Genomic DNA, 24,060 nt, shown 5'->3' with positions numbered 1-24,060 from the left:
CTGAAATATTGAACACAGTTCAAGTGCTGTAGCCAGCAGTGCTAAGGAGTGCTGCAGCACTTTGTATCAACAGTTCCCCTGGTACTAGAGGCTTTGGGTCCAGACATATCACTTTGCTAATAGGTGACAAAAGCACAAATAGGGCCAGGTCACTCAGTGCCAGGATGGAAGATCCTCCTGCCCAGCCTGATAGGGAGAGCTTTCATCCCTGATAAGGGCAAGGCACTTCTACACCAGAGACTGTGTGGATTATCCCTGGCCACACTCTCTAGGAGAAGGTGCCAGCCCACATTCATGCAGGTTCTTCTTCCACTCCTCAGCCTCACTATCATCTTCCCTCACAGTCTGTTTCCAGGTGCTCACTCCTCATCCATCTGCCTCATCCGGGCAGCATTTGTGGCAAGGGTGCAGCAAAAAGATGCCACTTCTTCGTGACAAGGCAGCGCTGCAGTGCCCAGGCTCTCGGTGTGTGCTAGGGTTCTCGCCAACGAGTCCTTCCCTCCCAACCCGTCGCGGAGGCGAAACTTTGCTTTCTCGGGGTACGAGTGACCCCGGAGAGAGCGCGGGCTGCAGCAGCATTATAGTGGTACGTACTGACACGCAATGTCAGGCGCCAAAGGCCCGGGTGCCCCTCGGCAGCAGGGCTTCGAGCCGGCAGGACAGCTCGGGCCAGGAGAGGGAGCCGTGGCCCGCGCTCGGAGCCCGCCTCCTCCAGCAGGACACCGTGAGCTGCGGGAGGGACGCCGCGACAGCCCTTCCGCGTTACAAACCCGCCTCTGCCCGCCCGCGCTTGGCACCCGTCGCCTGGAGCTCCCCCCGCCACGGCTGCTGCCGGTTCCCCGGAGTAACTCTCCCCGCCTCCCCTCCCTGCGCTGGGGATAAGGGGCGGCCGGTGAGAGCGGGGCGGAGTCGGGGGGACGAGGAAGAAGAAGAAGAAGGAGGAGGAAGAGCGAGAGCGTGGAGCTCCCTGCACCCTCAGGTGAGAGGTACACGCGTGTTCCCGTAGGCGGGGGTAGTGGGGGGCCCTCTCCGCGAACTTCCCCTCACTCAGAGGGAAAGTTTCTGGCGGCAGAGGCAGCGGGTTCGATCCCGGCGGGGCACAGCCGGCAGCACCCTTCGCTCGTCGGCCGGCCTGGAGGAAGCCTGGGAGAGCCCGGCGTCCTCGGGCAGAGAGAGACGCGCCGCTGCACGGTGAGAGCGAACGTGCGGGCCGGGGGTGTTGGGAGCGAGAGCTGGGACGGGCGCCTGTGGTCCCGGAGCCGCGCAGCGAAGGACGCGGCCGGTGTGAAGGCAGGTCCGAGCCGTAGCCCCGTGGATGCGTGTCTCGCCGCCTGTGCAGCATTCCCCTCCGCACCCGGGATGCGGAGCAGTTTGCTTAAATACCCTCTTTTGGGCTAGGGAGATTTGGATGCTCTCAGCTAGAGCGCTACGTGCACTGACGAATGCAACTTTAACTGTCATCCGCATCGCAAACGCGTGAGCTTCTGATATGTGCTCTCTTCCGCTGTTAAACATGTCTTTTAAATGGAAGAGGGGAGAGGAAGGTTTCAGACTTAAGCCATAGCAAGAAAATAAAGTGGAAGAGATGCATCCAAGAAAACAGCTGAAAGTGGTTAGGTGCTGGCAGCAAGATGCCTTTTGCAGTGTGTTTGCTGGGGACAGCTGCCCCCTTATGCAAAGCATTTTGGGGGGGGGGGGTATCTGGATGGAAAGTGGGCAGTAGGAATGCTTTTCTGGGAAAAAAAAAAAAAAAAAAGGTGGGGGGAAGGACAGAAAAGAAATCATCAGAGCTCCAGTGCTTCAGGTGGCCCTTTTCTGTGCCAGTGTCACTTCCCTTCATTACAGTGGCCGTGCTTGTTTCTCAGCCCAGGCTGTTTCTCAGAGTGTGTCTGTGCAGTGCTTGGCACAACAGGATCCTCATCTCGGGGCCTTAGGATGTTTCTGTAAACTGGGTTATAAATACACTCTCACACACAGTCTTTCCATCCCAGCCTCTGCTTTGTGAATAGCTGGTTATAATGTGTGGATAAAAATTCTGGTTTTCTGTACAGATCTTATTTTCTTGTAAAATGATGCTTTTGTTCAATGCATTTAGTTCTGTGTTCCTAGGAAAGGCTTTTTATTCCTGCATTTGGGAGATTGTAGCAAGCTCCTTATCTTTTGTAAAAAATTATTTGCTATATAATTAAAAAGTGCTATTTTCCTGACACTCAATTTTTAACTGTGGCCCTTCTTGGGTAAGCAGAACTGTCACTAAACGTAAACTTCCATACGCAGAAGGATTAGGGGTATTATTTATTAACTGTACTGTGGAAAGTCCGTATCTCATAACTTAGAAGGCCATTTATAATGGGTTGCTTTTGGCAGCTCCAGAAGATTTACTTACTGTCTTGTATTCCTTGCAGGACAAGCCTCTCCTATTTGCATGGAAAGCATCACTCCAGCCCAAGGGCTTTCTGTTGGTAGGGCTTGGTGCTGGAAAGGGTCCTGCTTTCTGTCTCCACTGCCTGCCTGTGGTGAGCAGTGGAGGGCAAGCAAAGGGGATTAATCTCCAACACCCATTCTCCTTCCTTGGAAGTAGATACAAAGTTGTTGCTGCCGCTGGAAACACCTTCTCTGTTGGAGCAGTTAAGGATGAGGGATAACAGGGGATGCTGGGAAGGTGGGAGCTGCTGCATGGAGGTGAAGCAGGGGGCTGTGGGGTGAGAGGTTATGTTTCAAACAACAATGCCCTGTGTAAGGCAGAGGGCAGATCTACCTGCACGCAGCTTTTCTTCCCATGTCTCTGAATGTAGCTTGAGTTAAAGTGGTTATGAATTACATAGGAAGAACTGTGATTGCTTTAAGTCTGCCTATGTCTGGTCCCTCCAGAGTCCTTGAAGGAAACCTGGGTCTGAACTTCTATGGGCTCTCTCCTTTCAGACCTTCAGCACTCTGCACAGGTATCCTGCATCTGAGTATTAGCTGGTGTGTATCAGGGATGAGTACTGAGATGGTCCAGATTTGAGAAAGCTCATACTCTGGGTCAGGTAGTGCTACCTCAAAGTGCCTGGGAGGAACACATAGAGAAGAGACTTCAGAGGGTTGAGAGAGTGGTGTGACAGCATGTTGGATGGTGCCTGGATACATGGAGGTATGGGAAACACCTCCTTGCTGCCCCCAGTGCTGTAATTTTAAGCTCTGAAATATGTGTATGAGAAGGACGAGTCAGGGAATGTTTGTCCCAGCTTTATTCCGTCAGGCCTGCTTGTGCCAGCTGCTGGCACTAAGGAAGAAGCATTTCACTCCTTCAGAGTAAGAGGCCAGAACATGTTCTTTATTCTTTCTTCTCACTTATGTTTGGATTTTGATATTGGTTATTTTGGCAGGTGCATTATTCATATTCCTTTCCCCATCTGTCCTGGGTCCCCCACTGTTGTTAAATGTCCTCCCATTTCAGCAAGACTCTGACTTGCCAAAACTTGCTACAAAGATAACCCTTGCAGCTGGCTGTGTGGGAAAGGTGTTCCACCCTGGCTCTCGGAGCACAGGTTGTATTAGCAAGGTGGACGGTTAGGAAGATTATGACCACTTTTGTAATGTGAATGTGTTCACGTATCTGTGAGCATCCATGCTGTCCGGTCTTTCTTTTCATCATACAGCAACATGGAATGCTTCAGGAATAAAAATAGATATATGGAAAAGCCTATATAAGCTGAAATCTGTGAATAACGCCATGTTATCTGGGAACTGAAATGCTTTCCACAGTGAAGCTCACAGTTCGGATGTTGCCGGCTCTCCTCCTTCCTCCACTGCCTTTCTCTTGACACAGCTCATGGATTTCACTGCCCACATAAGCAAAGCCAAGAGCCATCTCCTCTGTGGTGCCAGGCTGATACAGCCTGGTTGATAGCATCTCTGTACCTGCTGGGTGAGAGCTGGTGCTCCTCTGGCTGTGTGAGGTGGGCCAGACATAGAGGCAGAAGGAAGGCCAAGCTGGCTGTCATGTTTGCCACGCTTGAATGACCCCCCTCTCTTGCATGAGCTCTGCTGCCTGGGTATAGCTCAGGGGCTCATGCACAGGCAGGTTTCTTTCCCTCCAGGGTTTGTAAGTGCTTTGTTCTGTTCCACCATCAGCAGAATGTATGGCTGAGATTTGGAGACAGCTTCTTCTGGGAGGTATTTTAGGATTTCTCCCCACACCCCGATGTTTTCACAGAGCAGGCTTCTCACGTTTCTCAGCCCCAGTGTTATGTGTAGGGCTTTTGCATGTGACAGATCCACGTGTATCCTCAGAGAGTGTAAAATGGAAACTGATTTGGGGAAATTAGTTCAAATTGTGCCTACGCTTTTGGGAATTTTTATCTTAGCCAGTGCACTTGCTACCTTCAACCTCGGAGGTCCCAATGAGACACATGCTCACATCATTATGTTCATAAATTCAGAGTCTTATTTAACAGAAAATAAAATAGAGGTACCTGAATATACAAGTGTATGTATTTTGTTATAGGGTTCCTAAAAATAGTTGCTGGTAAAACAGGATTTCTACTGCAAGCCAAGAATTGTCTTTAGTCAGTTGTTTGTTCACTTAGCGACTCAGTTTCATCAAATGGGGGCTTTATCCCCAGGGATTCCTCTTGACACCAGTTTCTCCCGAGTCTGGATGATTATCCAATTACAATTGTAAGATAATTACAGCAAAGAGAACTGGCTAAAGATAGAACTCTCTGAGAGTGTTGGGGAAAGAGAAGGAAGGAGTGTGAGAGAGTGAGAGCTTCACTTTCTCATATGAGAGAGTAAAATGAGGAGAATTATACCAGTCCTTAACTTTTGCAGTGAGTGGAGTCAAGGTCCCCGGTGTTGGCTTTGGACTTTCTTGCCTTCCTTCTTTCTTTCTTTATACTTCTCTGTCTTTTATTATGTTCTGACTCCATTTTTATATGAAAAAGTTTTATTGATTCTTATGGAGTCTTTTTAGATTTACATGTGTTAACAAAAAGGGATTGTTAACTTAAAAGCTCTGTGTGGGGCAAGGAATAAGAGATTGCTGTGAATTCTGAGCTGAGTCAGGGGAGTGGAAGGTGGCTTCTTCTCCTGCGAACAGCCAGACAACCCTTACCTTGGAAATGCCACCTAGAGTAGTGTCATGAAGAGCTACCAGCTATCTCTAGGTGGCCACAGAAGAAGATCGTATTGTCATGCCTGGAAGGAGAGCTGAATGTGCTCCCATCCCATGCTCATCATGGGTATTAGCATCCCTGAGCTGGTGTGAGAGACTGTCTAGTTGATTCAGAAGCATTTCTTTATTTTATTTTATTTTATTATTTCTTTATTCTTCTTTATTGCTAACAGCTCGCTTAAATGGGACTGGGCAAGCTTTAGTGTTTAACCTTTGCAGCTTTGAATCTGGCTTCAGCCAGTGTGGCCACGGGGCAGCGGGTTGTCTGGGCGCAAGCTGCATTGCAGACTGGAAATACCACAGTAAAAGGCTGGTTGTTAGCTTCGCATGAAGCTCCTTGGGCAGTTTTATTGTGTGACTGAAAGGCAGAGATACAACAGGAATCATGCACTTGCACAAATACTTAAGGAGCCTCTTCAGCTTTACTGAGACAAGGTGTTATCAGAATTAGAAGACTTTAAAAAAGGAAAAAATAAGTGTTAATACCTCTCTGCCTCTTTACCTAGAAAAGCTGCTGTGTGAGGTTTTTGTTTGTTTGGTTTTTTCTCCTTTTCTGGTTTTGCTTAATCCCTTGCATGACTGAAATGAAAGTGTAATGGAACATCTTGACTGTCTTAGGCCTGATGCTCTCCATTTCCAGCTATGTGATATTTTCAGATGTTCAGAATGTGATTCTTACATATTCGATCAACTTGTGTATAAAAGCTTTTGAAACTGTGACCTTAATGTTTATCCTTAGTGCTGACAGGATGCTGTGGAGCTGTTTAACTATGTATTTATAACAATTATGCTGCTTGGTGAGAAAGACATGATGTTTTCCTCTCTGAGGAGTTGTTTTCTGGTTTTTTTCTTTTTGGCTTTTCCTGCCTGTGATTTGTGGTTATAGTTGCCTTTCTTTATCATTTTACCTTTGTCCTAAATGTAAATAAAGAGCTAATTACAGTTAATCTCAGTGCAGAGGAGTGAAGTTTTTTAGAGTGAAAAATAACTCCCATCTGTTACATTTGCAGTTGCATTTTGGGGTTTGCCTTCTACTCGGAGGGAAGCCAAAACTTATCTTGCTCCATTTAAAGTTTTCCCTGGTAATATTTAAACTGGATTTTCAATAATTTAAAAAACAAACAGAAATGGAAATAGCTTTTCAAATTATGTTTGGCCACGTTCTTAACGTGCTGCTTGCTAAAACCTGAATAGCTTTGTCATATTCCTGCTGAAATGAGTTGAAATGCCATTACCAGGTTCTATAGGAACAGGTTTATGACCTTATTATGGAAAAGCATCTATTTTTCATAGTAGTTTATTGCATTTTTTTGTTTCCTGCCGCTGGGGCTCCATGTGCCCAGCCAACCAGCCCAAAAATGACTTGTTCCAAGGGAACTGCTGCTTAAGTAGTTACTATTTAAGACAGGCTCAAAGCCGAAGTTCTGCATGGTGGGTGTGTGGTACATTTAGCCCCATCAGCTCCAGTGACTGCTGAGCTCAGGGAATTAATCTATACTTTGCACTCATATGTTATCTTTCATCTTGGAATCTCCAAGTACTTTAGAGACATTAAGATGCACAGCTGTGGTGTGAGGTGGAGAGAGGCTGTTATAAATGTGGCAGGGGAAACAGATTTTAGAAACTTCTACTAATGCGCTCAGTTCAAGGGACAGCCATTTATAAGCTCTCTGATGCCTGATTATCAGCAAGGCACTACAGTTTCTCATGCACTACCATTGGTGATTGATTCTTCTGTAGGTTTCATGTAGATTAACCAGAAACTCGCGTTGCTATCCTAAACTACTAGACTGTTTAAAAATCTTCAACCTTAGAGACTTACAGGAACATAGTAAATGGCAGTGGCAGGACCCAAATTTCTAGCTATTTTTTTGCAGAGGTTAGCTTTCTTGCAAAAAGCAAATCCCACAGGGAGCCAAAAGTAAAATGATCTCAGATCCGTCCCAGCATACTAACATCCAGGGCCCCACCTGCATAGATTTACCAGCAGTCTGTTGGTCCAGAGCTCTGGGATCTATAAAATACTTATTCTGACAGTAACAGCCGTACAAATCCACTCTAATACAAATAGTTGGATTTGTTCTGTTGAGAAATAGCTGCCTCCCTTCAAGAAATAGCTGCCTCCCTTCAAGAAATAGCTGCCTCCCTCGTCTTCCTTCAAGAACAGACACCTCCTAGCCCTTGTTTATAAGGAGGGATTCTGATAGCGGGAGGAGGATGTCGGTGTTGCTGCTCAGTGCAATAACATTGTGAGATTGTGAAGGTCTTGTAGGGCATCCAACGTGTTTGAATGAGTGCAGATGTGCTGTTGAATCCTAGAATACGTTGCTGTAGCAAATTGTGCTGGTTGCAGTTGAGCAGGACAGGGCTGATGTGTTGAGGTGATTGATGGATGTTGCTAAACTTGACTCCACTGGAATAACATCACCATGGACTGGGTTGTCTTTCACCCTCATCCATTATCCTGCAAAAATAGCCATAGCCTCAGTGCATTTACCTTTCTCCAACTTCCGTTGTTCTCTCTCATGTTGCTATGTGGACTTTAGAGAGGCTCTGTTGCACGCACACAGATACCCTTGATCTAAACCCAGGGAGAGGTGGAAAAGCTTTTCTTGAGGTTTACTGTGTCTTCTTCCCATTGCACAGGGAATGTGCATCTTGGCATTTTTTGGCTGCTGAATAGCCCTGGTTTGTGGCTATCCAGGAAGGCAATGTTTCCCCTTTTCTAAGCTCTCTCAATGGCCTTTGTCTGCAGGTGTAATGACTGTAGTTGGTGGCAAGAGGTTTCAAAGAGCAAGAGGGAAACTCAACCCACCTTTCTAAAGACACTTGGTGATTGCTTCCTCTTAATGCAAAGAGGTGAGCCAGCCAAAAGCTAGGGTCAGTGCGTAGTTGAGAATATGAAGGCTTCTGCTTCCTGGCATTGAAAGTACTCAGAAATGAAATTTTTTGATACTTTTCAGATTTTTGTCCCTTTGTAGCAGGTTTTTATGACAGCGCAGTTTCCTCCTGCCGCTGCTCCTTGTAGCCCTTGGAAATGTCAGCAGTGCATATATTGCCTTTTGTTTGTCATTCAGCTGGAGAAAGGAATTCATTGCCCTCATGAGATCAATCTTATTCTCCCCAAATAATTAATATTGATGACAGTCACAGCATAGTGCTGCCTGAAGCTCTCTCTCAACCTTACCACTGTGTAGGTGCTGTGGGTCACACAGCAGACCTTCTTGTAGGAGGCTCCTGGGCTTGAAAATTCAGGGTGCCATTTTTCGAAGGTTGAATTTAGAGCTGCAGTGATGGGGTCAGTGCAGGCTGAGCCTGAGCAAGTTCCCTGTCATGGTGCAACTTAATATTTGTAGAAGCAAATCTTAGAGATGTGGGGAGCAAATGCGATACACATGACATGAGAAGGATTGTCTTGTTCTGTGCCTCTTTTCTTCCTTTTCTCTGTTTGTACCCAGCTTTTTCTAGTTCCCTTTTCAGACCACAACTGTACTCTGCTGACCAGGAAGGGGCAGGCATGCAGTAGAAAATTGCTCTGATAATCACCAGTAGGACCAAGGTTAGGAATGTGGGGGTCTGAAAGGACCTCTGCAGACCTGCTTGTAGGTGGCGTGTTGTCCTGGGCTTTCAGTGCCTTTGCTGTTCCTTCTTCAATTGCTTTAAATTTTGCTGTGGATTGATGTGTAAAGCACACTTACAGAGCAGCCTCAGCTGGAGGAGGAGGAATGAAGCATCCTCACATCTTATTCTTGTTTACTTTTTCTTATAAGGCTAAACGTGATCAATTTAACATGATTAATAAAAATGCTAGGTGTGGAAACACTGTGTGGCCCTAACTTGAAAAAGTAAACACTTGAGTGACTTGCTTCTACCCCTGAATGTGTTGCTTACCCCAGGATACCTGGAGTCACTTGAGGAAATCCTCCTCTTATGCCACAAGGAGAGCTGGGGATCAGGCTTTCACCACTTGGCAGCAGCATGGGTAAACCTGCCTGTGGCGCTGGAGACATTGCAGTCTGCCTGGGGATTGTGTGGCAATGGCACAGTAAAAGAGATGCTTGGAAAGGGGAATGAAAGACAGTGGTGCTGTGCTTTGGAGCACAGTTGTGCTTGGAGGCTTTTTGCCTGCTGTGTCCCTCTCTGGGGGAAGAAGAAGGGGAAGCTGTTGGTTGAATACAGAGCAGCCACCCTGGGAACCCTGTTTGCAAGTGCTGAGGGCTGTAAGGAGAGGAGATGAAGTGAAAGAGCAGGTATGTAGCTGGCAGCAAGGGCTTGAACTATAGAAAAGAAGTCTTGGAACATTTTTTGGGACTGAGAGCCTATAGCAGCTGATGCTCAGCAGGGCGGGGTGCAGCCTTTGTGGCAATGGGGATGTGCAATAGGGCTGCAGAGCACCGGCTGTGCCAGGCTGGGCTTGTGAGGAGATGCCTCTTCTGGGAAAGCTGTTCTTGGGGTTAAGAGTCCCAGGCTGGTCCTGTGAAAGGCAGTAAGCCCAGGTGATAACCCTGCTTGTGTCTGCATTGTATTCTCTGGATTTAGTGACTTGAGCTGATCTAGCGTGCGGTTGCTGCTGTGCAATCTGTTGCACAATGTGGATGTGCTGATATGTCTACAGGGGCAGTGGAATAACGTCGTAGGGAGGGCATTAGGGTTGCTTACATCTAAAAGCTATTAAGGTTGGGAGGCAGAGTGTATGAATTAAATGCTTGTTCTCAGATGTCTCCAGGGGCTCCATGAAAGCAAATCAGAACTCTTCCCGCAAGGGGGGAATCTCACTCTGGATTCCTTAAGTCTCCTCCGGTCTTTGAGCCATGTTGGTTGCAGATTTCTTTTTTTTTTTTTCCTAATCAAAAAGATTAGTTTGTCAGTTTATTTCCCGGTAGCACAATATGTGGGTATTTCTCAGAGCTCTCCTTTCACTGTAACATTGCCGTCCAAAATAGAAGTATTGTGTTTGGCTTCGTGGAAGGTCTCAGCTCTCTTTGAAGCTCTGTTGGAAGCTTTTCATTCCGTGGCTTATTCAGACTTAAAAAATAGACTATCTTGGTTGGATACCTTTTCCTTGAGCACAGAAGTGCTCTTGCAGACTGGTGTTTGAACTGCTCGGTGGCCAGCGTGTATGCATTTGTAATATGTGCTGTTTGATTTCTTAGCTCTGGCTCTACCTACCTGCACCTCTTCAGCCCTCTTCACAGACCTCTTGGTGGCAGTCCCAGTGGTTTATTTGTCTTGTCCAGGTGTGCATATATTTTGGAGACGTGACAGATTATTGAGGTAGTTTATTTTAAATGCATGAAAGGCAGCATGCTCTGCCTGCTAAACAGCTGCCAGAGTATAATCAGCAGTACCCTGGGCTCCAGCAGAGCAGTGTGCAAGATCTGTAGCATTTCTGTTTTGCCAAGCCCCAAGAAGACTGTAGGAGAACTGCAAAGGCAAGGAGGGGGGATGCTGACTTTCTTCAGATATATTTTCAAGCTCCTCGTGTCCTCTTCTTTCAACATGTCTATATGGTGCTTTTTTCTTTTCTCTTGAGAGGGGCAAAAAATAGCTGCTTCTTCGGTATTCTGATTGTTAGTGTTAAATCTGTTGAACGAAAAGGATGCCAGGAGGTCTAATACCTAAATGCCAGTAGCGGATCACAAACTCCTTGACTGGCAGTCACCTCCGTGTCCCAGACATTGGCACCTGCAGAGGCAAATCTTGCCCTACAAAGGAAGCTCCCAGAAATGACTCATTGTAAATTAGCATCTCCCCACTTTTCCCTGAGCCTCTGAGCTCAAGGTGGGGCTGCTCCCTGCTCTGCCCTTGGAAGCTCTTGGTGCTCTTACAAGGGCAGCCTTGCTCCTACAGTTTGTGTGCTATGTTGAAGGAGAAATAGCTTGGGACCACCTCCTGGAGTGACCCCAGAGTGACACAATGCTGAGTTGGTTCATCCTCAGGTTGGAGATTTGGTAAAGTAATTATTAAAAAGCCAGCAGACTGCAGGACTTGGCCTGGATATGCAGTGCAGGAGGCCAGGAAAGGGCAGTGGTGGGTTACAGGAAAATGGAGATGCCTGGTGTCATGTCCTCAGCTGGCAAACAGCTGGCTGAGAAGAATCTCTTCAGATTTTCTTATTCCTTTTTTTTTTTTTTTTTAATTATTATTCCTTTCCTCTTCTGGGTACTTGGCAAACCTGGGTATAAAGCTGTGCATGAGTGCTATAGTTCCCCAGTGCTAGGAGCCAATGCTTTCAGGTCCTGTGTGATGGTGGCCTGGTGAAGGAAGCTCTGGCGAAGGAAGACAGAAGATGCTTTGTGTTAAGTGGTGACTCCACCTGACTCCCACTAGTTCACTTCCACCCCCCCCCAAAAGAAAGTGTTTAATATATGCTGTGATTCTAGATGGTGAAAAAGTTTCGGTCTGCTGAAATGTAAATGTTTCCTTTGAATCTGATTATATAAATTGCTTTTATAATAGAGACGTTTCAGATCAAAAGCCTTTCAGCCTCCTGTCATTGGCCATGAGACAGCCTGGTGAGTGCAGCCACCCTGGCAAAAGTAGGACTTGACCATCCATCTTGCAGGTTTGTGCCTTGGTTGTGTCGCCATTAGATGCACTGATTGGGTAGCATTCACGGCTTCTGCGATATCCCTGATTACAGGCCGGGCTTCAGCCCTGTTTGATTCCTGATGAAATGTGCCTGGCTGTTACGGAGCTGCTGCCAAGACAAACTGGGTTCCCTGCTCTTAGGAGAGATGCGAGTGTTTTAACAAGGACAGTGCTGGGGACCCTTGGTTGGTCAGTATGTCTGTGTTTGAAGTGTTGAGCATGGCATAGCGTGCACTGCAGCAGCAAAACTGCTCTGAGCTGCTTATGGCATTCATCATCAAACTGTCATTGGTTTCCACCACATTCTGTTCCTGGAAGCTGTCTGGAAAGGAAATCTTTAATGAATGTGCTAATTTCTCCTAGAGAGAAAAAGCTGGACTCCTGAAACTTCTCGCCTGCCTTTCTACCCTGTCTCCAGGGATTTTGGTGTAATGTTGTGTCGCTCAGGAGGGCTGTCTGCAGGACTGGCCAGCTCGCCGCAGGAGTGGTCCTGCTCCAGGCAGCGATGCAAGTGGAAACGCTGAGGCTGCGGTGTAAAGCAGTGCCATGCGGTACCCACACGGCCTCTGGAGGAGAGGCAGGTCAGAGAGATGCTGCGCAAATCCTGGCTAAGTGCCACCAAGATGGTTTATGCTACAGTAATTCCTTCTTTTGTCTGAATTACTCCTGCACATACTGAAAAGCAAAAGTGTTTCCTGGAGGGCTGAAGGGCCTTTTCCCACTTTCCATTAGTGTTTTTGCTATTGCTTTTCTGCAGCTGCTTTTGCAGGCTGCTCTTTGTCTGCCTTTTGAATTTACTTGGGCTGTACATGTATTTTCTCCTTAGTAAAACCCAGCAAACTCACCAAGCAGTTTTCTCCAATGCTGCTGTGTGATGATGCAGGAACCCAAGGCTCATGGGCATGCAGCAGGATGGGAGTAGAGGAGCTGTGCTCCTCTCCTGAGCACCAGCCTTGTTCTACAGCCCTTCAGCTCTGTTCAGTGCCCTTCAATGTGGCATTGAAGCAAAGCATTTCTTAAGCTAGCTCAACCTGGTTTCTGCTAACTTTCCTGTGTCTGCATCTTTTTCCTGAGGCCAGTCCTGTGCTCTTGAATGCTTTTGACTCAGGGGGCTTGGTACAGAATTACATAAAGAAAACTATATGTAAACCCAGCTCTGGCTGGTGTTATTTTTTTCCTCTTTCTGAAACTGCTTTATTTTAAATGTCCTTTCAGCCAGAGTACTTACTGGAAAGGTTTTGAAGGGGGCTTTTGTTCTACATGCTGTAGCATGACTTCTCACTGAAAAGCAAAAAACCTGTCAGTTCTCCCTAGGTGTTGGTGGTTAGGAGGGACAAAGGCATTTTCTTGGAAAATGTGGCTGTGTTCTCTGGAATTGGCACCGTGACTTTGAGAATAGGTCTACAGTAGTTACTTTGAGTGCAGCTCTCCTCGTTATTTATTTGACATCTGTCTTGAGTTTTATAATTGCTTGGAAAGTGCGTAGGCTTTGTGGGGTCCATGCTGCTGAAGGCAGGAGTGAACAATTCCTTGCCTAGGTCTGCTTGGGAAGGGTGTCTTATTAAAAGATGTTTTTTATGAAAATGCTCATGGCCTTTTCTGACATAAAGGCCACTTCTGGCCAGTATCAAATGAAAGCCCAAACCTTTCCGCAGCCTTTGCTTTTAAGAACATGAGACACTTCCATGGCTGTGTTTCCCTCCACCCTTCTTTTCTTTGCTGCCCAATAGACAGAAGGTGAAAGTTTGAAGTAGAAAATGCTCAGAAATGAAAAGCAAAGAATTCCTGATCTGAGGAAAAAAAATAACAAACAAAAAAGCAACACCCTCTCCCCCAAAAAAACCCAACCAACCAAGCAACCAAAAAAACCCACCAAAAAACCCCACCGCCAAGCTAACAACAAAAACCATTTCAAGTAAGTTCCTTAAAAAAAATCTAGCAACAGCACAACAGCAGTTGTTTTCCTCAACTGCTCTACAAATTATTATTAAAATGTTAATTTATGGAGACATTGAGAACACTTTGGAGCCTACTGGTCTTGTGAGACATTTCTGGAGTGCTGAGGATGTATCAGAGCACTCAAGCCGCCTTCTGGCTGCTCTGACTGCCTGCTTTTAAGCTGTGGTGGGATTTCTGAGCTGTTATGCTCCTCAGCTCATTGATTTTATTCCTGGTTCCCTTTAGTGTTTGCTTTTTATTTTATCCGCTTGTGTACTAGAGGTGAGGTCTCTGACCTTTTTGGGTGGATGCAGCTGTGTGAACCCCTCCAGTGCAGACTGGGGTTTGCAGTCTCTGACCTCTGGCTGCTTTGGTTGCAGCCAGGGATACTGATGTTTCAGGGCATTGATACTCCCTTGTGCAGGAAGTTAATCAGACACCACTGGAATTGCATCATATGCAGGCAGAATTCTTTCTGATGTCACGACCAAAGAAGCAGGTTGCTGGAAAAGGTTAAGAAAACTCTTCTGTTCCTGGCAAGACTGGGGTGGGCTGTGGTTTTGTGGCATCAGGTTCTTACATGCATTGCAAAACCCACTTCATCTCACTGTGGCTGAATGGATGCAATGCTCTTTACATGGCGTCACTGGCAGAATCACGTAATCTTCCTTGGGAGAAATGATGACATTATGTGACCACAGGGCTGCTGTGGAAAGACCTTTCTTTTGGGGGATATATCACAGATTTTTGGGCCATTTAAAGCAAAGCTTCCTAGTGGTAGCAGCACTAGTGCATAAGAATTGGTTCCCCTGCTGTGTTAGTAGTACAAACCATCAGGTCTTGTGGCATTAATTAATTTGTTTTTTGAATAACCATGTACTACAGGAACAAAGCTGGCCTGCAGAAGTCATCCTGCAGAGCGGTCCTGCCTTTATCTCCTTCATTGTGTGTACAACCTCTCAGTTTCTTTACCCAAGGGGAAAATCCTCTTCCTTCACCTCGTCTGGCAAATTTTGGCATGGTCAGGGCATCCAGGAGGTTGTGATGGCTCCCCTTGACCAGCCCTTGACTCTGTGCAGCATGCCTTCCATGGCCCCTTGTATTTTGTATAGCTGTGGTTAGCTGAGTCCCATTCCTATAACAGAGAAATTGCTGTTACCTGACAGGCTCTGTGCCTGTCTATCTCCACTGGCAACATCTCTGGAGAGCCTGGAATGAACCAGAAGTGAATCACACTGTTTAGGGCTTTTGATTTTATAGCTGTGTAGAGCAAGAAACAAGAATATTCCTACTAGCAGGCAAAGCATGGAACTCTTGGATACCTTGCTCATGGGAAGAGAAGCCTGGTGGCTCTTTGAGACAGTTGAGAGAAGCATATTCCTATGAGCATAGTTAATGGCTGTAAATATTAGCTGACTGCAGAGTTCATGTATCACAGAGTAAAGCATAGTAGTTTATTTTGGCTTGGGGCCATGTAAATGGCCTTGCTCTAATCGAGAGAAACTCATCCAAAGTCAGTAGTTGTTCCTGCTTGCTTCAGGGCTGAATCCACTCCGATTTGTGCAAAATGCAGGAGAGAATCACTGGAAAATAAGGGTGAGTTAGGACATACTGTGCATTTATCTAATGACAAATGGAGAGGGAACCATGACGGATTTTTATGTTTACACTCCCTCTCTTCCAGCATCTGAATTCCCAAAAGTTCCTAAATTCTTACCCAAAGTGCAACGTGTTGGTTCTCTCTACCCAATCTGATGGCATAAAGAACTATCTTCAGCATTTTCAGAGTGTAGGAGTACTAAAACAAACAAATTTTATTACCTCCCTATGAAATCTTTTTCAGTGATACTAAGAGCTGGTTGTAGATAGCAATAGAGAAAGGTTTGATTAGCAGCTGGCACTTTGCTTTGGATGAAAGAGGTAGGAGACAAGCAGCCCTTTCAGCTGGAGCCCAGAAAGAAAACTCGTGTTCTTCCTAGCTTCTTGCCCATTTCTGAAGGCTGATGGCTTCCGAGGCAGTCTGCAGCCCTTTGCGTGGCCTGTGCAAAGAAGAACAGGCTTGCTCCGGATTTCCTTTGTCTCTTTGAGATGAGCCCAGCAGAGGGAAAGCATCATACAAAGGCTTTTCAGAAGCAAGCATTGAAAAGGAAGGATTCAATATCCGCTGCTGGATTCTGAGTAGTGCAGTTCATATTTCTCATTCTTGTTAATCTCTGCAATCTTAGGTGCTCCCTGCTTATGCTCAAAGCCCTTCTATGTAATGCATACGTTATGGGCAGGTTTATGAGGGACATGTTTAAGAGAGCTCTGTTACTTCTTTCCCCACTGTTTTAGCTCATCCTGATGAAGCAGATTCCCTCATGAGTCTGTATAGCAGTGTCATGAGTGTGCTCCTGGCAGTATCACCATGCTCGTTACTGCATCTGCCTGGCAGAGCCGAGATGCTTTAATGAAGTTCAGCCTTTTAACCATCTCTTCTCCCTTTGTGATCTGACAGCATTCAGGAATATGAAATGCAACCTTCACCCCATTAATGACACCATTTAGTAAATGTCAGCTTTCATGACTACTGGCTTATAAGTTTCATCCTGGAAAACCTAGAAACACAGGAAAATTTAATTCCAGTGTGTGAATGGCTGTGAGAGCTGAATGCCAGGTACCAGAGTGGGTGGTGAGTGAAACGCCGGCAGTGTTCATTTATCTCGAATTTCAGAAAGCTGTGCTCTGTAGCGGGAATAGAGAAGTCTGGGATTGTTGTTTGTCTATCAGTGCCACTTTGAAAGTACAAACTTTTATTCAGGTAATTTCCAAAGAGCATACAAACCTGGTGATTGTTTGCTCCTGTAAGGTGGCTGTTTGGAGGAGGGTTTGCCCGGAAAGAGCCTTGTCCTGTCTGCAGGTATGGGGTGAAGCAGTCAGGACTCTGGCAGCAGGTCACCAGCAGCAGACGCTGTAAATTCATACTGTACCAGCATGGTTGTCACGCCGAATGTCAGGTATGTGTTCAGTGCAAATGTTCTTCAGCTGCCCCGCCATTCGCCATTGCGGATACTTTCTGCACTCCTTCTCAGAAACAAGCGGAAAGGGGTCTTGGCAAAGGATGTTCGTGTTTTGGAAGTAAAAGCCTGAGATTTCTAGCCTGCAAGTATCTACCTTACTCCTTGTGCTCATGGATATAGACTATTCCAGTGACTTAAGTCAATTAACTGGTTCTTTTTGGAGCCATCGCCTGCCAGGACTGTGGAGCTCGCGCAGCTGCCTGCAGGCAGAGTGACGCTGCCACACAGGCGCTGTTCTTAAGGAATATTAATGAAATACAAAAAGAACATACCAGAATTAAAGGATTGCTGGGTGGAGGAATAAACAGATACACTCAAAGTTAAAAAACTGTCTGCAGTGATGAAATAATAGAGGTTCTGGTTATTTGACACTGTGTGCTTTGTCTCAGCAGGATGAAGATGGTCAGTGTCATGCTGGTTGCGCTCTGGCTGTGGATGGTCACCCTTGGCAGTGGTTCTGGTAAGGACCTGGCATGCGATGGGTCTGCTCACTTATCATGGGAAGAGCTGATCTGAGGCCAGAGTAAGAAAACTGGCTACGGTGATATTTTGGCATTTAAAGTATTCCTGGATTAAATGTTCATGTATAAAACACTTCAGCAAAATGCATGAACATGATGTTAATTCTGTGTGGGTATTATATAGTGCTCACCTATAGAACCATGGTGCAAATGGGTACGTTACCAAGTAGCAGTAAGTACAGCCTCAACTTAAAAGTACTTTGCAAATTCAAGCTGCCTGCTTGGTCAGTGTTGTTATTCCCCTTTTGTGAGGGGTGAAACCAGGGCTTGGCATGTGATGCTGCTTTGTCACTGAGTTGCAAACAGGACCTGGGCTTGAACCTGAACTCTGCTATTCCTGCTTGGATCCGGAGGTGATTGAGATTCCGGCTCTTGATTCTGACTCATGCCTCAGCCATGCAAGGGGAGAGAGGAACTTCTCATAAGAGTAAGAGGAGCTCTCATACCCATCTCACTGAGTCACTTTCCTGACAGGAAATATGTTGTCATGCTTGCAGCTCCTCTGGCACACGTTCAGCCCAGCTCTTGTAAAGAGGCAGATTGTGCATGTCTCTGCTCTGGACTTCCTATTTGGGGGCGGAAAGAGACAGCATGATTTGCAGGAGGCGAGTGGAAAAGGGGAGGGAGGAAAGAACAGACACAGGCTTTATAAGGGGAAATGTCCAGAAATAAGGGCTGTGCAGGGGATTGACAAGTTCCCCCATGAGCCTTTGCCCCTCTGCAGTGCTGGCAAACAAGCAGTTTTAATACCCTGAGCAGATGAACAGCTCTTGTATCATTATCTCTTGGACCACGCTGAATATTTGGGCCAGATTCACAACATGCACTTAAGGAAGGTTCACCTCAGTGCAGGACTCATTGCAAAGGCTCAAGCTTGGGAGTCTTTTCTCCTTGGGTTGCCCAAGGGATGCAGAATGCCCAAGGGCTGTGGAATGCCCAAGGCATTCACAGTAGGCTGTAGCGCTCAGTAGGGGATGTCCCATCCTGTCTGAAAGGGGCTTGGTGGAAGTGATGAACTGTGGGGAAGCAGCAAAGACCAGGTCTCCTTCGCCAAGCCCTAGGTAGTAGGAGTTCTTGCCGTTAATCACTGGGAAAATCTCTGCTTTGCGTGTATCTCTGGATGTGCTGTTCTGCTCTCCACCAACGCAATACCCTCCTCCTGCTGAGGCAGTGTTACAACACCCCACTTTCAGTCATCTTGGACTTTTTCAGAAATGAGAAGTAGGTGCAATTGAATCAGGATTGCCCAGAAAATGTTAGAGCAACTCTAAAAGCTGAGTGTGTCAGCTGGAAGCTGTGAAAAGGGAACTCTGGTGTTTGGGTCACACTGGCTTGTGCCAGCTGATCAGGCAGAACCCTCCATGCATTTCTGTGAGGTATTTAATGCTTTTAAAATATCCTTTAGCAGAGTCCTTCTCTATGGTTAGAGCCTTTGTAGAGTGCCCCAAGAATGTAAGTGTCAAAGTGTGGCACATGGGACATGTGATGAGTTAAAGTACATTTCTTCTTCAAATCCACTCTAGTGTATGTATTTCATTTCTGCAGGTCTATGGGCAACAGGCCCACTTTTCAGTTCAGAGCTCCTTTTTTGTTCCATGGACATCATAAAGCACTTTGGACTGTCAAAACGTCTTTTGTTATTCATGACAGACTTGGATGGCTGGTTTGTACTTGGATGGAGAGGCGACCGTCTGTGCGGCCCTCTGTTACACTGCAGGGTTTCCTGAGACTGGCACCAAAAGGCAACTGCAGCTTGTTTCACCCTTGCAAAGTCATAAATACAGAGTTGTGTGGGAGAATGGACATGCTCTGATAATGTTACAGCACCTGTAACATAACTTGCTTTTTCTTCTTGGAGCAGGGAGTGAAGGTGGAGGAAGCAGAACAGAGGTTATTTGGAGTGAATGTACACAGTCTGTAGCTGCCCCAGTGATCTCCTGACAATGCATGAGGCAATGGATATGAGGAGCTCTCACTAGGGAGCCTGGCTCCTGGGATAGTTAGGATGTGTAATTTGTTAGGGATTTGTCATTTCAGCTGTGTCTTCTCCTGTGATTTGCTATTATAGACATCTAATGCTATATTGTCAGGACCAATTCTCTCTTCAGCCAGGCTGGCAGGGGACTGGGGAAGGCTGGAGCCAGGGGCAGGAGACCTGTCATGGTTTGCTGTCCCTTTTCCTGCCTGCCCCTGCAGCCCTTCCCAGGGCAGCGGCATGATCAGCAACACTGACCAGGGACCACCCAAGCCAGGGGTACTGGCTTGAATGAGTCCCAAGCTCTCAGAGCTTACAGAGGAGATGAGGAGCTAACACTCAGTAAATTTCAGCTATAAAACACCAGCACTGCTCCGGCTATAATGCAGATGGCCTTTCCGTCCAGTTCAGCCAGTATGACAATCTCCCTGGCAGTGTGTCAGAAAGCTTCAGCATTGCACTTCACCCTATTTCTTCTTACCGGAGAGACAAATCTGAAAACTTTATTTCCCCCTGCAGATTTTGCCAACAGCACTGTGGCTGTAAACATCTGTTCTTTGGGATCTGCTGTCTATGGAGGCTGGTGCTGAAACAAAATCATTTGCTGAAAGGGAGCCACAAGCTGGAAGAGGAGAGAAATGTGATCTGAGTAGCGTAGAGTAAGAGACATGAGACTGAATTTGTGCCGGAGTTTGCTACTCACTCATGTTATATGCAAGGCCAAATATTTTCTGGTCTTGAGAATACACTGGGAACATGCAGGAACTGGGTTTGAATTCCTTTCTTGTGACCTTTGGGACTTTGTTTGCAATGGTACTTGGGGTCTTCTGCTTTCCTTCCTTCAGCTAAGCTATCCTTAAGATGGAAAATAAAGCCTAGGTCTCTGCACTTGTGTTGTAGGATGCTTAATCAACCCAGCTGTTCTGATATCCATTGAAGAATAGCAAGGCCTGATGAATCCAGTTTTGGTCTTAAAATTATTTCATTGGCACTACTGAGGTCATATAAATATACAGTGGCTTAAAAGAGATTAAAAAACAGTCAGACAAAAAAACCCCGAACAAACATAATGTTATAATGTTATCTTCTTGTTTCCAAATAAAGCTGGCGTATGTTAGATACCGACTTATGTAGAAGATGTAGCTGTAGTTGTGCACCTTGTTCCATTTTTCTCTTTCTACTAACCAGGCTGCTCCCTCTTTGTGTAAGAGCTTCCAGCTTTTGAGGGGTGAGTGCTGGGGAGGGTATTGTCTTGGGGAATTAGAAAAGCAGAAAGATATTGCTGCCAGGAGAGGAGGAGCAGCCTCATGCTGATTATCTGAAGGACCCACCTAGTGTGAGCAGGTAACTGCTGTGCATAAATAGCCCTTTGGTGGGAGAAAGCATCATGTTTGCATAGGAAATTCCTCTGACAGCTCTCTTGAGGGCTATCAGACAGGCTGTGTGGTATGATGAGCCTGGGACTGGGGCCAGCTTCTGCCCAGAGTGACACCCCAGCATGGCAGGCAGTGTCTGTAAGGCAGCCAGGAGCCTCTGTCCTGGGAATTTTATTTCAGGCTTTGCTGTTGTTTGCTGGATTGTGAGCATGTCTCTTACACTCCCCTGTACCAGAGGCTTTCAAGACACTGGTTTTGTCCCCATTGAAGTCAGCTCCAAAGCGCTGGACGTCATCAGTGCTCCTGGATTCAGGTGGTGGCTGAAGCTATGAAGTTGTGACTGCAGTGAGTCAGACACTGAAATCTGGCTCTGGAGGTCAGAGCTACTGCCAGCACCATCTCTCCCAAGTGCCAATCTGAGCTGCGTGTCTTGTGCTTAGCAGAAAGGCAGAGCGGTTGCTTATGGCCAGGGGAAATTTTCAGATTAAAATATTACTGTCTGTAAAACACTTTGAAGATGGAAAGAACTGCACACCTCCTCAGGATTATTACTATGTAGCTCTTATTCTACTGATGGAGTTCCAGTGGCCTTATTTTCCTTATGATTTGTGACAGCCCCAGAAGCTGAGAAGCTTATTTTAGTGTGTAAAGTGGAAAGAAAAATAGATTAAACTGCATTATTGTTTTCCAAAGAGACTAAATCCCTCCCCCATCATGTTCTCCTGGGATTTCCTGACTTCCTCTTGCTCTTCCAATCTCAGGTCCTTGCTGTCCTAATTTAGGACATGATTTCAAAGCCATCCTTACCCACCTGTGAGTTACTGTGGTTGTAGAAGTTTACAGTGCTTGGGGACATGAAGTTACTCAACCCTGAGGGTGCTGAAAGGCTCATAGCCCTGAAGCAGATGGCAATAAAACCAGCAGAGCAGAGTTGGCCTGGGTGCAGATGTGTAACTGCAGCCACCAGTGTCCCTCTGCAGTAGCCAGAATTGTGCCTGCTAGGGTGATAAGACGTCATGTCTGCTTCTTATCAGCTGAGGAAATAGGTTGTGAGAGGTGAGTTTTGAGCAGGTATCAATATGATGTGACCCAACTGCACTGAAGTGCAGAAATGTGTGGAGGGAAGCAGCTCATTTTGAGTATGTTGTTGATATGCTATTGGATGATCGCTTTTGCTCCTCTGTGTGTATCAAATAGGGGGTCAGGGGACACTGGGAGTGTGTCTCCTACCTTCCTTATCCATCATGTCTTGTTGCTGCACCTGCTGCTGCACAGTTGTGTGCTCAAGTCTCATATGTTTTATTGCACACAAGTGATTGCTGTCAGGCTTGCAGGCTTCTAGACCCTTATGGGGCATTTTACTGCTTGTTCTGTTTTTTCAGTTCCTGTCCTCATCCACCAATACTGCAGTGCTTGGGTTATTTTTTTGTTTGTCTGTTTGTTTGGGGTTTTGGTTTGGTTTTTTTTCTGTTTTGGGTTTTTTTTTTTTTTTTTTGTATGCAGACATCCCTGTGGATGCTTGTGGTGGGCAGTGCAGAATTGTTGACTGTATTTTAAAGCAGGCAACAGGGACCCTGGCTAAGTACAATAACTAGTTTGCATGGGTTTAACTAAGCAAGCCTGTGGCAGAGCCAGGAGTTGAGTCTGGACCTTTTCAAATCCCAGTGTGATGTCTTAGACACACGGAAGAGGCCCTGCCAGCTTGAGAACAGTTTTGCGCTGGTGCTCCTCCTTGTCGTGCTGCCTCTGCTACAGATGACTTTACAACGAACTGTTCTGTTTTCTGTCCCTCTCTCTCCTCCTCCTGTGCTGCTCTGCTTTGCTTCATACAGCAGTTTCCTCAGCGAAGTGGGATAGAAAGCTGCTATTTGCTCCTTTTCGCCTTCAGGCTTTGAAGCTGTTTTTACCCCTACCTTTATTGTTTTGATCTCAATTTAACAAAGAAGAAAACAACCCAAAAACCCAAACAACCTCCAGGCAAACATGTCAAGCTTCATAGAGAAAAACAGATAATTTTTTTTTTTGGCCCAGTTGCTGGAGGGTATCAAAACGCTCTGTGCCACATACAGTAAACAGTTTTACACACAGATAAAGAGTGAAGGCATGGAGCTCACTGTGGAGTTTTAAAAGACACAAACAACCCCTTCCCATGTTACGGGCTGTGCTCAATGAGATAATGAAACTTGGATTCAGGAGCCATGGGTTCCATTACAGAGTCATTGTTTTTGGATGTTGTGCCTTGGCTGCTGCTTCTGAAGTCAACAGAAGTTTACACAGTCAGCTTGTTTAAAGTGAATTTAGCAGAGAGGCAGACCATCTCACCTGTTTAAACTAGACTTTTTATTATCTGAAGTTAAACAACCACAACATGTAAATGCTTTTGGAAATGATGAGCTGTTCTGCAACAGAAATTCCTTTTCCTTCTTCCTTTCTCAGCTGTTCTATCTATTTAAATGACAAAAGTAGTTGGAGAGAGTGAGACAGACACTTCATCCTCAGGTACAGCAGCTAGTGGGTCTCTTCCATGGGAGCATCACTGCTCAGTGTCAACACAGGATGAATATGGTGAGACTTGGGAGAAGCGTGAAACCGCATTGCCAGTGCCATTGCAGCGGAGCCACGTGAATAGAACCGGGCTGTGTGCTGTATGTCAGAGCTGGTCAGAGGGAGGTTTGTCCCAGGACCACTTGAATTTACTTGCTGTATTGGGAAGAAGGCAATGAGGGTATGACAGGGTTTTTTTGATGTATTTCCACTGGAAGATTATAAATTCCTGCAGAGTTCATGCAGCTTCCAGACTGATCCTCCAAGGCAGCAATGGGCTACAACCAGTTTTTAGGCATTCTCTGACCACTGTTGCTGCTGTGGAGATAGCAAATAGTGAGAGCTAGTTATCTTGGTTAGGGCTAACCCAAGTTCTCTATCATTCACACCAATTTCTAGTGCATTTGCATCTGTGCTTCTTCTCCCAGTTCAGGAAAGAGGTTCTCGTTTGTTTCGTTCCATGCTATCCTTCGTTTGCTATGTTGTACAGCGAGATGGGATACAGACTGCATGGGAACCACTGCCCTGCTCTGCTGAGTAAAGTACACAGCCTCAGAGCACAGGGTGGTCTTGTGCAAGGTGTATATGTGAAAGCAAAAACACAGACACAGTGGAAGACTGGGTGCCCCTGGAACTGGCATTAATGGGAATCTACGTGTGGCTGCTGGCCACAGATGGTACCTCCCATGCTCAGTGCAACTCCTCTATTCACCCTGGCTTCCTCTGCTTCCTTCTCACTGACCGCTATGAGCTTGAAAGACAGTGGGGGGAATTTTTTTTTAAGGTAGTAATGATTAATTCTCACTTAATCATTTTGTGTGACCAGCTTTTTCTGCCTTATTGATGCCGATTCTTGCATCAAGCTGACCGCTGGCCTGTCTGCGCCCCCTGAGTGAAG

General features: G+C 46.2%; 1 protein-coding gene across 1 annotated transcript in view; it reads left to right on the top strand.

The window, feature by feature from the left end:
- Window positions 1-898: 898 nt before the first annotated feature.
- The window catches only part of IL1RAP (interleukin 1 receptor accessory protein), a 41,866-nt gene continuing 18,704 nt past the window's right edge, over window positions 899-24,060 (top strand). The window contains exons 1-2 of the mRNA XM_080624286.1: window positions 899-979; window positions 17,139-17,206. Of these exons, the coding sequence (XP_080480412.1) occupies window positions 17,140-17,206 (67 nt within the window). The 5' untranslated portion in view covers window positions 899-979; window position 17,139. The remainder of the gene's footprint in view (window positions 980-17,138; window positions 17,207-24,060) is intronic.

Source organism: Psittacula echo, assembly GCF_963264785.1.
Source record: "Psittacula echo genome assembly, chromosome: 7".
Taxonomy (NCBI): Eukaryota; Metazoa; Chordata; class Aves; order Psittaciformes; family Psittacidae; genus Psittacula; species Psittacula echo.
This window is presented reverse-complemented; position numbering and strand designations above follow the sequence as displayed.